The sequence below is a fragment of the Lissotriton vulgaris genome, chromosome 10 (assembly GCF_964263255.1).
Source record: "Lissotriton vulgaris chromosome 10, aLisVul1.2, whole genome shotgun sequence".
Classification (NCBI taxonomy): Eukaryota; Metazoa; Chordata; class Amphibia; order Caudata; family Salamandridae; genus Lissotriton; species Lissotriton vulgaris.
The window spans coordinates 850,800,942-850,818,900 of NC_141698.1; the positions used below are offsets into that span (position 1 = coordinate 850,800,942).

General features: G+C 44.8%; 1 protein-coding gene across 1 annotated transcript in view; it reads right to left on the minus strand.

Annotated features, from left to right (window-relative positions):
• Window positions 1-17,959, minus strand: part of LOC147688885 (uncharacterized) — a 243,578-nt gene that overhangs the window by 62,050 nt on the left and 163,569 nt on the right. The window contains exon 2 of the mRNA XM_086939982.1: window positions 3,728-3,836. Within this exon, the coding sequence (XP_086796108.1) occupies window positions 3,728-3,836 (109 nt within the window). The remainder of the gene's footprint in view (window positions 1-3,727; window positions 3,837-17,959) is intronic.

The window sequence follows — 17,959 nt, forward strand, 5'->3', positions numbered from 1 at the left end:
GAATCCGTTGTCACACCAGCTTTGGTGTATGTGACGTTACAACCACAATTGCAGATACAGATTATTACCACATGTCATTGGGAAGCATATTTATGAGGGGACGTATCTTTCATGTCCCCTCTCAATTGTAATTTGGAATGAGTTGCAGAACTACTTTTATGAGTCAGGAAGGCATTCCCTTTTCACTAAAGGGGTTTTATACATGACAAAACAGTATTTTGCCTTTGGAGCCAAAGTTATTATGTGAATTGCTTGCTTTGGTACCGCGTTGGGTCCCTTATTCCCCTCTGAAGTCTCAGCTTGAGCCACATATTTCTGGCAAGATAGCTGGATTGTTAATTTGTGCCTGAAAACTGTGGACTTCATGCATTGCAATGGAAACACTCGGTAGGAGGCAGAATGATACACCAACAAGCCTAATGCATAACAGAGAGTAAGAAAAAGGTTTTTGGATGTGCTAAACCTAAAAAGCAGTTGAGGCCTACAAAAAGCGATTCCAAAGGAGGGGTTTTGTGAATGCCAGCTGCCATTAGAAGGGAATGTGATGTGGTGATTTCCAGGAATAGTAATATTGATACGCTAAGGAATGGCAAAATGTAAGGGAAGATGTGGATACATAACACGAAATCTACATTTTGTAAATTATTTTAAATGGTCAGCGTCCTTCTCATTTGACACATATGGCAAAATATGGCTGTTGTAAAGATTTGTAAATATTTATTCTTTCTTTCTACTCACAATAAACTATTTTAAAAATTATTGTGAGCTGTCCCAAACCCCTTTCCTTTCTGTAATATTTGTGAATGTATCCCAATTCTCTCTTTCTAATCAAGAATGATTATGTCATTTATCTCAATATTTGCTTTTGTATTGCCATTAGAAAGGCCCATCATTACTTCAAAAGGAGTCCCTTACAAAGAAGTGCACAAATGCAGACTGTGTTCTCCATTTTAAAAGTCACCAGATACTATTTAAGCTCATAATTGGATTTTCTTCTTACCTAATTAAAAGTTGAATCAGTGCATTCCTCAGGAGCTGAGAGACACAGGATTCAGAGGAGGGCCCTAGAGCATGGGGGTGGCAGTGTGTTGCACTGCATGTGAATTAACAAAGCATAGAGTGCTGTACAATATTCTATTAGATCTGGAGAGTGTTTCTTGCTGTTGGGCTGAGAGCCAAAATAAGAGCGTGTAAGATACCTGGGGACGTATTATGGAAGTACCCCGCGGGCACATCAGGTGTTTGTGCCTGCTTTGCGCGCCCGCAGGTCCCTTTAGTATAACAGAAGGGGCCGCAGATGCTTGTGCGTCCGCTTCTCTAATACTGATGGGGCTAGTACACTTAAAGCACCAGTGCTATCTTCAGAGGGCGTTCCCTCATTTCATGGGTGGCGTGGCCCCTTAGAAATGAGGGAATCCCTTTGACTCTACGCCTGTACCTTATTACAGACCTGGGCGCAGAGGCAAAGAAGTTGTCAGGAGGCGCAATGTCAGTGCACCCCTTGATAGCAGTCCTGTGGAGGGAGAAAGGGGGTCCCATGGACCCCTCCCAGACATCCTCTTGCAGGCGTGTTCAGTCACTCACAGCACCGGCCTGCAGGGGGATCGCTAATCCTCCTTCAAAGTGCAGATGGGTTGCTGCCTGCACAGTGAACACAGAGGGGGCTCAAAGCAACTGCTCTGTTTTTCACCTGAATGCACTGACCCCAGGGCAGCGCGAGTTCGCAGCTGCCCTGGAGGTAGCACATTCACTATAATGCGGCGCATTTTCCTGGTTAGTGCTGGGCGCACCTTTTGCTAACCAGGAAAATGCACTGTATACGTAATACTGCCCCCGATGTCAAGATGCCAGTTCCTGGCTGTATAGGACAGCAGGCACCAGAATGCTAGTTATGCTAACAAATCTGAGGAAAGCAGGGTTCACCAATCTTGCAAGGAAGTGGTAACAGAAAATGGTATGCCACCTCCGTGCATCTCATTTATATATCTATTTGCACCATCAAAAAGACATTTCTGACTCATCACCTACAAATGTGGAACATCATGTGGAAACGCAATTTTTATAATGTTAGTCCAAATTAAATCTAAATGTACAGAAATGTCAATGTTTCTGTTCGAAGAAACACAAATGCCAGAATTGTGCCATTATAAAGGAAGTCCCAAAAAAGGCCTCAGAAGTGTAAGCATACATCTTAGTTGACGGGCAGCTTAACTGCCCCCATCAATATAAAACAAATCAGGATCCCTGAACATATACAGATCTTTGGCTGTGCGCTCTGTGGGAAGGGAGAACTTAGCTGAATGAGTCGCTTTCAGGTTCCAGCCCAGCCAGCTACAAAAGGATGCCAGCTGGCGTGAGCATTGCATTTGGGGGTGATGAGGACGGAGCAAATGAAGATTGATAGTACACCTCATCAGCCAAAGATTAAAACAAGGAAAGGAGACACTCTGGACTATTAAATACAAAATGCACATATGGTACTATTTAAATACGTATATGAGCACCTAAATGCAGGTTGAGGATCATGGATGTTAATCCTGCGTCTTTCAGTTTTGGCCAATCAGTCATCAGGATTCTAAACATCTGACAGGTGGACATTGAACACAATGGATATTAGAATATACACTGGACCTTCCTACCCTGCACAGAGAAACACAAGATCTTATTAAAGACTAGTGGGGCAGATCTACCAGAAAGTGCCGCAGCGCGGCACGGCAAGCCCTTTGGCTGCGCCATGCTGCGGCACTTTCAGAGCACCGTAATGCGACATATCTACAATGATATATCACAATCCTGTGCTCTCCCCTGCACTGGCGCACAAACAGCTGACATGCCCCGGCGCAGGAACCCTTGCACCATGCCTGCGCCATGGGGAGATTGCTTTTAGAAAAACAATCACTACAGGCATTTTCGTCCTGCAATGCATTATACAGAATGCAGTACACATTGAAAGAGGAAAAAACGAGGACAAATGGAAACATTTCTCCTTGTTGTGCCACCCACAGTAAATCTGGAAATGTGCCTGGTTCCATGGGTGTTGCGTGGGACGACCCAAGCAACACCCATGAAACGCCCCTTTCACGCAAAGTGCTGTGTATAAAGGGGCCATAATTACAAGGACAGGAAAAGCCATACAGGGTGGCTTTTCCTGTCCTTGTAAATATGGTGCAAGGAAATACAAAAAGTGACATACTGGCAGTGAAAGGGACTTGTAAATCTGCCCCCAGTAGGTGTATACTATGATGTGTTCATCTATTGCAACTCTCATGATATCACTTCCACAGTCACGGAGCACTTAGATGTCATTCGGACTGCAGCGCATGATACATAGGGTTAACTCGCTCGCTAAGTTAGATTTGCAAGATTTTTTTATGCAAAACTGACTTTGATAACATTAAACATCAAAAAACGCAACAGCCCAATTAAGCTACGGATATATAATCGCATTGTTATCAATACTGGTTGAAAGCAAAATAATTGAGAACCTATAATTCATTGTCTTAATTCATCTTTTTCTTTTTTTTATAAGTGTAATTATAGCAAATGCTAATAAAAGACTTAATTATATATAGTTCTTTACATCTTTCAAGGTTTAATTTTCTAAACTAATGGCCCTAAATTAAATTAAAATATGAAAAGCTGTACTGAATACTTTTTCTGTGTCATAAATTTAAACAAAATTTTAACCATTAACAATCAGCGTGTACACAGAATGTTTTCAACTTACTGTATATAAGCACTTTTCCCCTCCTTGTTGACAATTATCCGCCGTTGACCACAGTTTTATTTGTGATACCAGTGCAACATACACGTTCCAGCATGGGACTTCAAAATTCCTTGAAGACAAAGATTATTTATTGTTAGAATTGCGCACTAATTTGTTTCAAGGTGAAGTAACTGTCAACCTTTATGAAGAAAAAAGAACTACAGCTAACAGTGCAGGGTGATCAATATGAGCTGGTATTGCAAAGATTCTGATCTGACCAAGCTAAACAAATAAAGTTGCACCACTTGCAATCAGCGGAACAGAAGCCAAATAGTTATTTTTATTGTAGATGATTTAGATTTTTAAGTGATCTGCTGTATTTCAAATGGCCACTTAAGGCCTGATTTGCAAAGGAAGTTGTAAGACTCAGATAGCATTACGCCTATTTTTTCGAACTAGACCCACGACATCAGGTATCAGAGGGCTTTACAAGAGCACCAGTTAGAGAAGGACACATTCATATTTTTAGGCACGAAGAGATTAAGGGGTATATTCACAAGAACGTGTGCTAACCATCACCAAAAAATTCTAACGCACCTTTACACATCGCAGCCTATCGCAGAAAAATAACCCTGTGTTAACATGGAATTCACAACAAGGCGGTAGCATGTGATAGTCTGCCGAAACCGTGGCCAATGTTCGTGATACAACCACCTCGGCGGAGATAAAAACACAAACGCGTAAAAACATGCGATGGGCCAAAGCATGATGTTGAAATCAGCGGTAAGCAGCGCCAGGCTTGAAATACACACATGGCAGGCGGGAAAAATCACTATAAAAGTAGAAAAAACACAGAAACACAAACTGACCAATACCCAAGCACCATACAGGGCAGCGGAGCAGGCGCAGAGGACGAGCGCAACCCCCCAAGCACCCCGGATGACCAGCCTGGGACCTCGGGGACAGGGAAGGGCAAGGACAAGAAGAAGAGGGAGATGAAGTTCAGTCCGCTTGAAAATAGGATCCTGAATACGGAGGTGCTGGAACACCATCAACAACTGTTCATCATCTCCAATGTGTCATTGGGAACCAAAAATGGGATATGTTGGAACATTGTGACAAGGTGAATGTCGTCAGAGAGCACAAGAGGTCAATGTACGAGGACAAGAGGCGATGGATTGACATCAAGTGAAAGACCAAAGAGAAACCTGCAGCCAACTAGAAGGCAGCAATGCAGACTGGAGGTGGGAACCCAGTGCCACAGCACGTGCTGGATGACATGGAGGAGCTGATGTCGACAGTCATCAGTGTGGAGACTATGTCTGGAGTTGGTGGGAAGGACACTGCTGGACAGGACACAACACAACCACAATAGGATGAGTGACCACCTGGTACTGAGGGGACGGGTGGAGTTAGCCACAATGGCACACATGCACAATTAAGCAGAGCACAGTGTACACCCACAATGACTCTGGGTCATGGGCCTGATCTACGCACTGTCACATTGTAAAATGCAATGCCGTCTGTATGTCAACATGCCCCATGCGGCTACATACATGTGGACACATTGTAATACACCATCTCCCTTTCACATTGCATAGGCACCATCAACACCTCCTGCACAGCAGTCCCAGTCACTCTTCACTGATGACTAGGAGGACACCACCAGCATCGACACCCAAGCCCTCCAACACATCATGGACATCATCCGTAACTCACCTCCTGGATCAGGGCAGCCCAGCTGCATCGAGGAGACTCCACCGACTACCCAAACCACCCAGCAGGAGGCACACATAGCCCTGGCAGTCATCCAAGACCCCCAGGCACAAACCATGGCCTTCTAACGCTGTGTGCAGGAGGGCCAGATGGAGACGGATGAGCAGGTGCAGGTGGGGTTCGGCCACAAGGTTACCAAACTGGACGCCATCCATGGGTGTCTAGGTCCCATTAGGGACCAGCTCCACTCCCTAACGGACACCCAGGGCCCACTCCATGGTGTCCAATGAGCCCTGACTGACATCGCTGGAGTCATGACGCAGAGAGTAGAACACCTGTCCGCTTAGACTGGCTTCAGAGATTCCAGTTGTGAGCTGGCACACATGCGAAGGCTAATGAAGGACCTGGTGCGGATGGAGGCAGAAAGGATGGCAGCACATCAGCAAAATGTAGCTGGGATCTAGCATGCCCTGCAGATCCTCATCATGGCATTGCTGCCACAAGGCGTGACACTGATGAATGCTGCTGCACCTACAAATCCACATCTCCGCCCCCTGGTGTGTCGGCGCCTCACAGTGCGGCAGGCGTATCAACTCCGGCACCTGATGTGTCACTGCCACACAGTGCGGCGACAATCCTTCTCCAGCACACAGTACCGCAGCCGGTACTGCAACACCCACAGGTGGGGCAGAGCACACATCCGAGGACGTGGATGGTATTGTGTTCAGAAGGAGGCACTAGCATTAATTTCCACTACCTGGCCTGTTTCTGCTTGGTGACGCACATGGCCTCATGACGTTCCACTGACCCCCGATACACTCTGCTGCACTCACCTTGGACCGCCATGTCCTGTTTGATGGCAAATGATATGGAGAGCAGACTGTGGACTGTACCCTTCCTCTTCCGCAGTACCTGTCTTCCCTGGATGGACTCTGGCAGGCCCTCCACGGGCCCATGTTGTGTGGTGTGCTTGGCATGGCCCTGTACCGCTCCAGCTGCAACACTCACTGCAATGAACATCCAGTGACGCACTGCTGTGTCATGTCTTTCATCATTCATATATGAATGTTTGGATGAATGTAGGGACAATAATTTCCCTTACGTCAATGATGCTTATCAAGTGGGATGCCAGTCACCGTATGCTACATTGTCTATTGTGTTCGGGGTGCCGTGGAAACTGCAACAGGGACACACGCATTAGTCACTTCCTTGTCCAGACATGAAATGAACCACACCCAGAACCCCCGAGTCATTGTTTCAAGCCCTGCGCTGGTCCCTCCTATGCCTGGCCAGACCACTCTGCTTACGCTCTGAGTGGGGCCCACATAGCTACCTGTCGCAGGCGTACTCGCTGGTGGTGTGCAGGTCACTGGTCTAGCTGTCAGCATTTCACTGCCACTCCCTTAGGGCAGGTTTGCACACACACCACACCCATCCAGCACAGGTGTCACAGGCCATGTGACCCCGCAAATATGAGGGGCCGACAACGTCACATTCCCCTCTGCCGGTGGTGCCTGGATGAAAGACGCTCCACAGTGCGCAATCATAAAGGGCGCATAAGTTGTTGGCACAGGGTTAGTGGTACCCGAAGCCTTGCTGCTGTCACCGACCTAGCACCACCTGTTGCTGACTGGCATTGCACAGGGTAAGTGGCTCCAGAGGCCTTGCAGCTGTCACTGGCCTCCCACCACATGGCGCATACTGGCGTTGCACAGGTTTAGTGGCACCCGAGGCCTTGCGTCTGTCACTGGCCTACCACCACGTGTTGCTGACTCCCATTGTACAGGGTTAGTGACACCCGTAATTGCTAAGCGGGTGTGCAGCCTGCGATGATGACGTGTTCACTGATGTGGTCTCTGCCATTGATGAATCAAGACTCAGCCGCATGAGTGGAACCTGCTGGGCCGCAGGGCGTGCCCGCATGATGTGGACCATGCTATGGTGGCGTAACCGGGGCCTCGAGCTCGCACGGGCACGTGGTGTGCCTACGGATGGACACACCGGTGGCAAAAGGTGAATAGTGGGACCTGTGTGCGCAGGGGTGGCGGTGTCTCTCTCTCTCTCACCTCCTTTCCTTCTCTCTATCACTCTCTCTCCCTTCTCTCTCTCTCTCACTCTGCTACCTTTCCCTCTCTCAATCTCTCTCCCTTCATTTCTCTCTCTCTCTCTCTCTCTCACTCTCTCTCCCTTCCCTCTCTCTCTCTCTCTCTCTCCCTTCCTTTTCTTCTCTCTCTTTCTAGGGCTCACTTTCCTTCTCTGTTTCTCTGTGTCTCGCTCCTTTGATGTGCGCATGACACGCATCCTGATTTTGTGCTTTATTTTCCAGGCTTTTACGTCGAGATTATCCCTGACAGACCTGACAGGAGTCTTCCGCAATGGTGTTTTGTGCTGTGTTTCAATAAAGTTTTTGATTGTTACTTTAGTGCTGTGTGACTGTTACTCATTCTTCTGGCCACACATGTGTGTATTTATATTAGCAGTGTGCAGCACCATGCGTTTGTTGTGGCTGTTGTGTTGTGCACAGTATGTGTATGTCAGGGAGGTGGGGGCTGGGGGTGGTGGCGGGGGATGTTGTGGCCCTCATGGGTATCGGAGCTGCATGATCATTGTCTCCATGGCATCTGTGGGTCTTCAGGTGTGGCTCTTGGCTGGACTCCCTTTCATGCTGTGGGTAGTCGTCCTGCTTAACACCAGCAAAAGGCAGGTGTTAATTCACTGCTGCTACTGCGACTTATCGCCTGTTTTTGTTTTGCATCGCAGATCTGGCAGGTCATTGTGAAAGTGGTGTTGTGTTTTTTTCATTTGCTTTTGCACGGGAACGCCTACTCTGCATCTCATTAGGGTTAGTTGGTGGTGTCCACCGTGGAGATACATTTTGGGGCAGTTATTTCAGGAATACAGGCGATGCCTGCAGTTTGCACCAGCTTGTGAATGGGGTGTTCAATCTATCTCCACTTTTGATGCGTTAAGGTGGGGATAAATCATAGCTAAGTCCTTGTGAATTACCCCCTAAGTGATTTGCCCAGATTCACAAGATGTTGAGCTTCATTGCAGAAACTCAAACCAGGTTCCCCAGTTTCGAGGTCAACTGCTGTAGCAGTAAGGCTACATCCTCTTGCCTATACTTTGCATACTATCATCAAAATTGTACATCATTACAGGAATTCTACCAGAAGGCTGCTCTACGGCAGCTTTTCTGAGCTAGTCACATGCATATGTATTTACGGACATGGAAAATTAAAAAGGGAATTTCGTTGTCCAGCAGAGAAATATGTTTTACCATGTAGAAGTCACCCTGACCATTTATGGTGGTGTTCCACTTCCTTCTCAGTGCTTAATGTAAGCCAGTGGTTGCAGCTGGAGTATACTCAATTTTGTGAACAGGCATTTATTCTTCCTCATTAAACCCAGGCACAGGTAAGAGCGGTTGGGCTGGCGGTGGGGGGAAGCCGACAGACATCAGGATAGGTGAAATTAAATAAAAAAGAAATAAAACCACTTACCTTGTGCTCGCTGCATCGCAAGCACAAGAAAAGTATTATTTTTTTCATTTTATTTAATCTTACCTATCCTGTCGTCTGTCGACTACCTGCCTAACACTCCACCCCAAGGCTCTTACCTGTGCCAGCTGCGCCTGATCAAACTTTCACCCAGAGCAAGAAAAAGATTGAAAAACTGTGACCCACGGAGAAACCTGAGGTGAAATAAAACCTGCAAGAGTGAGATAAAGGCACAAGGAGTGTCTGGTGGTGAATGAAAGAGCCATGAGATGTAATCAAGAAAATGCAGCCGTTGTATTTGGCAGTCCTGAGATACAAGGTCCTGGTATCTGAGCAAAACTTTGCACCCTGGCACAAATTATTTAAGTTTCCCTGAAAACTAACTTACCCCTACCCTTTACAGGATGCAAACGTTTTTGAGGTGGGACCTACAAAGTTATGTGAATACCCAAAAACCTACTAAAGTGCAGGTGCTCATTATCTTTTACATGTATCTCATCCTAATGAAGACCCACAGCCTGATCATGTGAGAAACTTTACTGACAAGGAAAATACTGCCATACTGGAAGAATTTTTACAGTAACTACATCCTATTAGAGAGTAATTTTACATTTTGTAAATCACTAATATGAATTTTCTGTGGCAAAATGTGTACACTTGAAAAATATGAATACAAACAAAAAATATGATGCTGTGCTTTATATATATATATATATATATATATATATATATATATATATATATATATATATATATATATATATATATATAAACAAAACTGCTCGCAGTTAGGGACACCCACGCAGCAATCACTTTCACCTTCTTTTATTTGTGCTGCAGCAAGGTTCGGGAAACGCTTCAAGACGGTGCAAACGTGTGCCATATACGCCATACACGTTTCGGAAAGTCCTTCATTAGTGGCATGGCATTCTGGGGGCATAGTTGAGGGAAAGCGTTCAAAGTACTGCAAGTGTTTATAAGGTCTCAGTTCCGCCCCCTTTGGGCTGGTAAGTTCGCAATGTATCCTGGGATCAGTAGTCCAGGACAGTATTGTTTCCCTAATGGGTGCCGCTTAGCCTCCTTCCCTCCTTTGTAACACTTCCATCGGGGCACCACATCAGCGTAGCACGATCCCTGCTTTCCTCACGCCTCACAAACAGGTACACTGCTCCATTCTCCGCGCCCCTCTGGTGGAGCGCATGGACCCGCAAAAGCAGTGGGGTGGTCCCCGTGACCAGAGCGCGGCCACTTAATATCTAAACAAAACTGCTCGCAGTTAGGGTCACCCAGGCAGCAATCACTTTCACCTTCTTTTATTTGTGCTGCAGCAAGGTTCCGGAAACGGTTCAAGACGGTGCAAACGTGTGCCATATACGCCATACGCGTTTTGGAAAGTCCTTCATTAGTGGCATGGCATTCTGGGGGAATAGTTATATTTTTTCAATTTAAAAAAAAAATATTTTGAAACTCTATTATACTTCTATTTTATAACTTTAAAATTGATGTAATGTTTTATATCTTCCCCAAAAAATATGTATATATATTTTTTTCGGACAAAACTGCACTCTCATACCGGTGGCGTACTAAGCTCCATTACCACGTGAATCCTATCCGCCATATTGCTAAACTCGTAAATGATGTGCATTTCGTATCTGACAACTTCGTTGCACCACATCCCACGTAACTTCATATACGCATGAAGTCACCCCAGCTGCTAATTTGGTATCGGACGGGTACACAGTACTAAGTCACGAGTTACGTCATGTGTATATGGGGTCGTGCCTGCTGCACTTTGCGTATGCGACAAGTACACGCTGCCAGGCCCTGTGTTATGTCACAGACATATAGTGTTGCGCCAGGTAAGCCTTTCCCTTGTTTTTTTTTTGTCTTAAAAGTAAATCTAAATAATTTTAAACAGTATATGAGAGCAAGCGATAATCTAAAATATTACAAACATTTATCTATTTCTAACTGTAATAAACTTATATTATAATAAATATATTTTGTCAAAATCGAGTCAGGCGCGGCCTCCTAGCGTGCTCGGTGCACGATTGCCATGTGACCTTAAAAAAAGCATTTGATTGCTTCATAACATTTCCCATTGTAACAGTTGGATGACCTCACCCATTTTACTCATTCTCTCTACAGCGTTTGATGAGAGACACCTCTTCTGCTGAGAGAGCATTTTTGAAAAGTTTTTTTGCTGTGTACACATATCTTATACTACACACAACATGCAACGATCATCTTAAACAATATTCATGGTCTGTACATTAGCCTTTCACGTGTGATTGCCATGCATCTCAAACGTTCCATCAAAAAACAAATATGTGTTACACAATGCCCCTGGTGTGTGTGTGTGTGTGTGTGTGCACATTATTGTGCTCCCTTTCGGCCTGGGTATTCGTGGCTCTAAGAAGTATCAGGAGCCAGGGACAGAGTGCACATCCTAGATCACATGTGACAAACAGTAAACAGCAATGTGTAAATTTGTTTTGCTGTACGCTCTGTTGACAGGCTTTACCAATATACTAGTGTGTTATATGTGAGACTTTCAGATTCACATTAGACATGTATTCTTTGACTGTAATGAGTGTTATCACTCTGTATGACGTATCTTCCCTGCTGATCCTCCCTCCATCCGACCACATTCACATGTGCACGCTTCGCGATAGCAACACTTTCAATAATACCGCACACCGTTGACATGTGTGTCAGCGCATATCCACAACCTTGACAACGACATGTGATGTTCGCCATTCAATCTGTTCAAACACCATCTTATTAACGATAGTTGCTGCCCTCCTGACACATGCTACTCTAATGTAAATTGCACACTTTGCGAGGCCAAAATTACAAAAGAAACACACATAAGTACATTTCCTGGCCAGACAGGAACTGAAAAACGCCCAGGTCCCTGGAATAATTATTCACATACCTACACTGGCCTGGTATACGCAAGCCCAGCCCACTTTGCGTATGTATAATTAGCATAACCACGACGACGCACGTTCCTCTTCTTCCACACTGCCTCAGGTGATATAGCCGCATCGACCTCGCATATCACAATGCGCAATAAAAAAAAAGGGATCCATGAGGTGTACACCACTCTGGCAATCAACACGGGCTATAAATTGTGAGCCCTACTGTCCGTCGTCTACGAAAGGTATCCATGAGGTGTAAACCATCCTGCAATCATCATTCCATCTGAATTGTGAGCACTGCTGCCCATAGTATTTGCTCACACAAAAATAACAGCAGGTAAGCAGAGCGGCCTGGGTGCACAGGGCCTCCAATTGAGCGCACTGCAGCGGGACGGGTGGGATGCATCACTCTGGCAGCGCAGATGTGAACTAACAATGTTGCCGTGCCTAACGATGTGATCTCTGACCTGATTCAGTCTCCTCTCTGTCTCATGTTAAAGACCTGCTGGACCGTACTGTAGGCCTGAGCCAGCGGGCAGGGCTGCCCTACGGATACCTGTTGGGCGTTATGCTGCGGGAGGGGTGGGGTGCATCACCGTGGGTGCGCACATACCAAAAAGCGATGTTGATGTGCGAATTGATGTGATCTCTAGCCTCATTCAGTCACATCTGCCTTATTTTAAGGACCTGCTGTACCATACTGTAGGCCTGAGCCAGCGGGCAGCCCTGCCCTACAGACACATGGCGTTGGCTTTTAGGGTACTGTAGTGAGCTCGTTACTAAGTGTACATGCACATAGCCTTCCGCCACTGCATTACACACCCACATTATGCTTCTAGCATGCACTCTGTTGCTTTCTATATGAAGCTTTGTATAACGTAATATTATTTAACCTTGTGAATTCTCGAGCACTCCAGCTCCTCTTTGAACCACAATTACCACTAACAGTTGGTAGATCGTACTTCAAAAACGAAGGATGCACTCAACTCCAAGCTTGAAATAAACCTTCATTTACCTCCAGACGTTTCCACCACTAAATTATTTCTCCCTATTCAGACATTCAATTGATTGGTTCAAGAAGGGTGGAGTGGGAGCTCACCCCGCAATGATGCCCCGGGCATTCTGCCACCTTCTATCGTGGTATCAAGACACCGTTCCCGACCGGAGACCAGGTCTCCTACCGTACAAACGTACCACGGACTCGGAGCTTGCACCAAAACGTAGTGGGACAGACCAGTGGTGGCATGTGAGCAGTGAAGCCTCGTGTGCAAGACCTACAATTGAGCACAGTGTGAGGGAAGGGACTGGGGTGCAGCACCCTGGGTGCACAGGTTGCAGGCAGGCGATTTTCCCGTAGCGAATAATGTAGGACCATATTATCAAAGAACGGCGATAACATTATCGCCGCTTTAGCGGCAGGAAACTGCCGCTAAAGCGGCGACAATGGGCTTGATAATATGCCCTTGCGAATTCCCATAGAAGGCCAGATTCATACCAGAACCTGGGCTTCTATGGAAATTCACAAGGGCATATTATCAACCTTTTATCGCCACTTTAGCTGCAGTTTCCTGCCGCTAAAGGGGTAATAATGTTATCGCCGTTCCTTGATAATATGGCCCATAATCTCTGGTCACATGTGTTTCATTTTAAGAACTTGCTGAACCACACTCTTTCTCGCAGACCCCAGCGTCCTAGACAAACGGGTGATGAGAGGGTAAACACTAAAGACTGGGTGCAGTAGGCCGACGCTCTGTCTCCTCCTCCCCCTCTTCTTTTGACTCTCCTTCCCCTTCTCCCTTCCACACACTCCCCCTCCCTCCCATTCTCACTATCGTCCTTTCATTCGGACTACCTTTCTTTACCTCTTCCACATAGCACACATACTTATGTTTCATTTTTGTCTTGCAGGTTTCCTACGCTGGTTCCACTGGAGTCCAACCCATGTTTTTTATATTAAAGTGTTCTATTAAAAGTATGTTTCTATTTATTTGCGTTTTAATGAAGGTTACTTTTTTTCAAATAAATAACTGAGTGTACAGGTCTTCTTTTTCTGACAACACTTGTCTAGTATTTATTGTGAAAATCACTTGTTTATAGGAGATTTTAAGGGCATACCTTTCTAATATTACAGTGCACCTACCAAACATAATCTAACCGACTATTACACAAATGAAGCCTGGGTAATTCTAAAACTGCAAGAGTTCTACGAGTGTATCACTTTATAACACCATAAGTACTGCCTGTGTGTTTACAGAACAAATAAGGCACTGCCTAGGACCACCGAGGCTTCAGGGACTGCCGAGGCCCACCCTGCATATTTAAATAAAGCCCCGGAGTGTGGTGATTCCCGGACTTCAGTTGGCCTCAAACCCCCTGAACAATTAGTGAACAATACCCGGGAAGCTGGTGGTCCCCTAGGCTGAAAAACGTCTCTGTGCCCTTCCGCGCCTAATTTACATGTGACATTAAGATCCCATGTCCTACAGAGACCCCGCAATATAATAATTGGATTTTCCACTGAACATTACCCATCAGGGGCCTCATTTAAATGAACGGGTGAGACCCCGCTTTTTTTTTTGTTGCTTTTTGTCTCTCCATTTTTACCATCCATACCCCCTCTAGTAAAGGGATACAAGGTTTACCTCCTCTGGCTTCAAGTTGTCAAACAAGGATTTGCTATCACAGGGTGGAAGCCATGTACCAGCCCTCTAATAGCAAACACAAATGTCCCGCGAATGCACAACCCGGGACATTGTATGAGCTGACAGGTCACCATCCCTAGGACCATGATGCATTTGTTAGTATAAACGCATACTAACGCTACTTACACACGTATAGTACAGCGACCAGAATGTAGTGAAGAAGCAGAGGAAGTGCAAAATCTAAAAATATAAATCCTACCAGAATTCGGATGACATAGTTCAATGAGCCGACGACCCTAGCATGAGTAGAAACAGCTCCACGAAGAAAACGGGTCTTCAGCACAACGCAAGCAATTTTGAAATATTGGTGAGTGGTGCCTTCTTTTTACCTTCTCCCGCTTGTCGCCAAATTTATTTAGTGAAGAGGCAGACGGCAGTGAATCCAATAAGTAGATTTATTACAGGAAAACAAGACACCTGAAACAGCCACCAACAGGAGCAGATAGCAAGGCAACCGTCTTCTCCAGCACCGTGTACAAACTCCGCAAGGTTCCCCTCATGACAGCCCTACATTCTAACATTAAATACTTAGATTCTAGTAGAATTACATATTACTTCTACTATGACTTACATTGGAATACTACACAGAGCACATGACTTTACAGCAATGAGCTCATGGTTTCATCCACAAGTCTTGAGACTGGTAGGGGTAAGGATTTCGCTTTCCACTCCCTATATTGTAAAAACACGAATTAACACTACCTCCAAAGGTATGCTACAGCGCTCACAGCACATCACTTTATAGCAATGAGCTCCCAATTTTGGCTTACGGTTTAATCCCCGAGTCTTCACACCAGTAGGGGTGAGTAGTTTGCTTCCCTCAACCTATATACTATAAACACATACTAAGAATACTTACACACTTAAACTAAAGTGGCTAGTATCCTACAGCACCCAGAGCTCATTACTTTACAGCAATCAGCTTGGTTTGATCCCTGAGTCTTCACACCGGTAGGCGTGAGTACTTCACTTCCCACTTCTGGTATAGTATAAACGCACGGTATCGGTCAGTAGTTCTCTTCCCACTCCCTGTATGGTATAAACTCCTACTAACACTACGTGCGCATGTATACTACAGCACCCAGAGCCCATTCTTTTACAGCAATCACCTTGGTTTCATCCCCAAGTCTTCACACAAGTAGGCGTGAGTACTTCACTTCCCGCTTCCGCTATACTATCAACACACAGTAGCGGTCAGTAGTTCGCTTCTCACTCCCTGTATGGTATAAACGCCTACTAACACTACTTGCACACGTATGCTACAAACACCAGACCACATCACTTTACAGCAATGACTTCATAGTTTAGGCTCTCGGTTTTATACCTGAGTGTAGCACCATATCATATCAGCACCTTGTCACTCTGTGCAACACCGCACTTTCAGACCGGTACAATGACTACTTTGCTTTGCACTCCCCCACAAAGCTTACAGTGCTCCTACCCTCCTTTCCTACTTTTTTCACTCTTTTTTTCTCTTACTCGCTTCAAAGGAATCACAAAATGGCGGCCAGCACCTCTAGTTGCAACAGCATTGCCGCCAATAAGCAGCAAGATCCTGCTCATAACGCCTCAGCCAATCAGATGGCAGAATTCCCAAATATCGATATCTGTAAATCTTGATATCTCTAAAAAACTACTGAATGGATTTACAACAAATAAACAAAAGCGTGCTTCCTACACAAAGACCCTTCTCCCTGCCAAATTTGGGGTAATTCAGTTCACCCGATCGACCTATAGACTTGTCTAAACTTTCTTATGAAAATTAACTTGGAGAAACACGTTTTGGGACCCCCCTATTATCTCGGCCCACCTCTTGATGAATCACCCCCAAACTTTCAACATAGGAGCTGCTATGAAGAAAGAATTACTTTTTTTAAAATTTCATTAAGATTCATCAAATGTCTCCAAATTTGAAAAGCAAAACAAAAAATGCTCTTCCTATGGAAACTCGTGCTAACTCTATAACTACCTACTGGCAACCTTCCTGTAGGTAATAAAGAACAAATTAGAATAGTTCCTTGATTCTTTTAACTTTCAAAACTTCTCTCTATTACTGTCTTTCTAATTTTCCATGTAAACAAGTTTATTAATATTCAAGTACACATAGAAGTCAGAAATGCAACGTATTCTATCAACACACTTTCTAGAACATTCTACAACACATGGAGGTTAAAAGTTCATCAATTTTTTTAAACCTAACAATATTTTTTGCAGCATTTTCTCAAACATTTAACGACACATGCAGGTTAAAAGTTCACAATTGTTTTAAGTTCGAACACTGCATTCTAAATGCAAGTAGCAGGTGTGGTTGAGTTGATCAAATTTTATCCTATAATATGCACTCCACGTTCAAACTGCTTTTTCTTAATCAATCAAAAAGATGCTTTTCCATAAAACGAATGTGCACCCTACTTTTAAAAAACAATGCTTTTCATCTCCCAATCAGGTACCGTTATGTATGTGAAAAGAGTTCACCATCTTTAAACATATCTCTTATTCTACGAAGGAACTGCATGAGCTACAGACATCTTTCCATACCTCCCAGCCATACCTTCAAAATGCTAGTGTGCATCGTAGGACATAGCTATATTTTCTGGTGCATGAGGTATATAGAACAGAGACGTATTGACTTAGACCTAGGTTTACAAAATGTGGACATTGAATGGTTTGGACAGAGAGGATTGAAGTGGCACCAATTGTTGCCTTTGGTTAAAACCTGTTTGCATCTCCAACACCCTGACCTCATGATTGTGCACTGTGGTGGAAACGACCTAGGCACATTGACTGGGGTAGGTTTGGAAATGCTTATGAAGGACACCTTTGGACAATTGATGTTACTTTTGCCTCAATCTGTCTTTGTATATTCCAATATATGCCAAAGACAAAAGTGGAAATGGTTCAAACAATTTTGTCCTCAAATTGAAAAATCTAGGAAGAAAGTCAACAAAGCTCTGTCTGCATACCTCAGAGACTATGAAATGGGCTCCATCTACTACAACAACAACATACCTTTTGATATGGCGGATATATATAGAAGTGATGGAGTACACTTCACAGATCAGGAAAACCGAGTTTTCCTGAATAACCTGACGCTGTGCATCCGCACTTATATGTAGCTCGAACTAATGAACCCAAGGTCTCTTTATAGAGCCACCCTATAACTTACAACTTAGGTCCACTATTTTAGGGCCAGATAACGGCAACTTCCGGACCCTCATGAAAATGTATTCTCCACACAGCTGTGACGCAGCGGCCAGACCATCTCACTTTGCAGCACAGACCTCTCGCTTTGATATATAGAGGTGAGTAGTTTGCACTTTACAAATAGCGTATTGAATAACCTTCGCACTCCCTATACAACACCACCTAAGCACCATAAACAAGTTGAACACGTGTGGCACAGCGCACAGA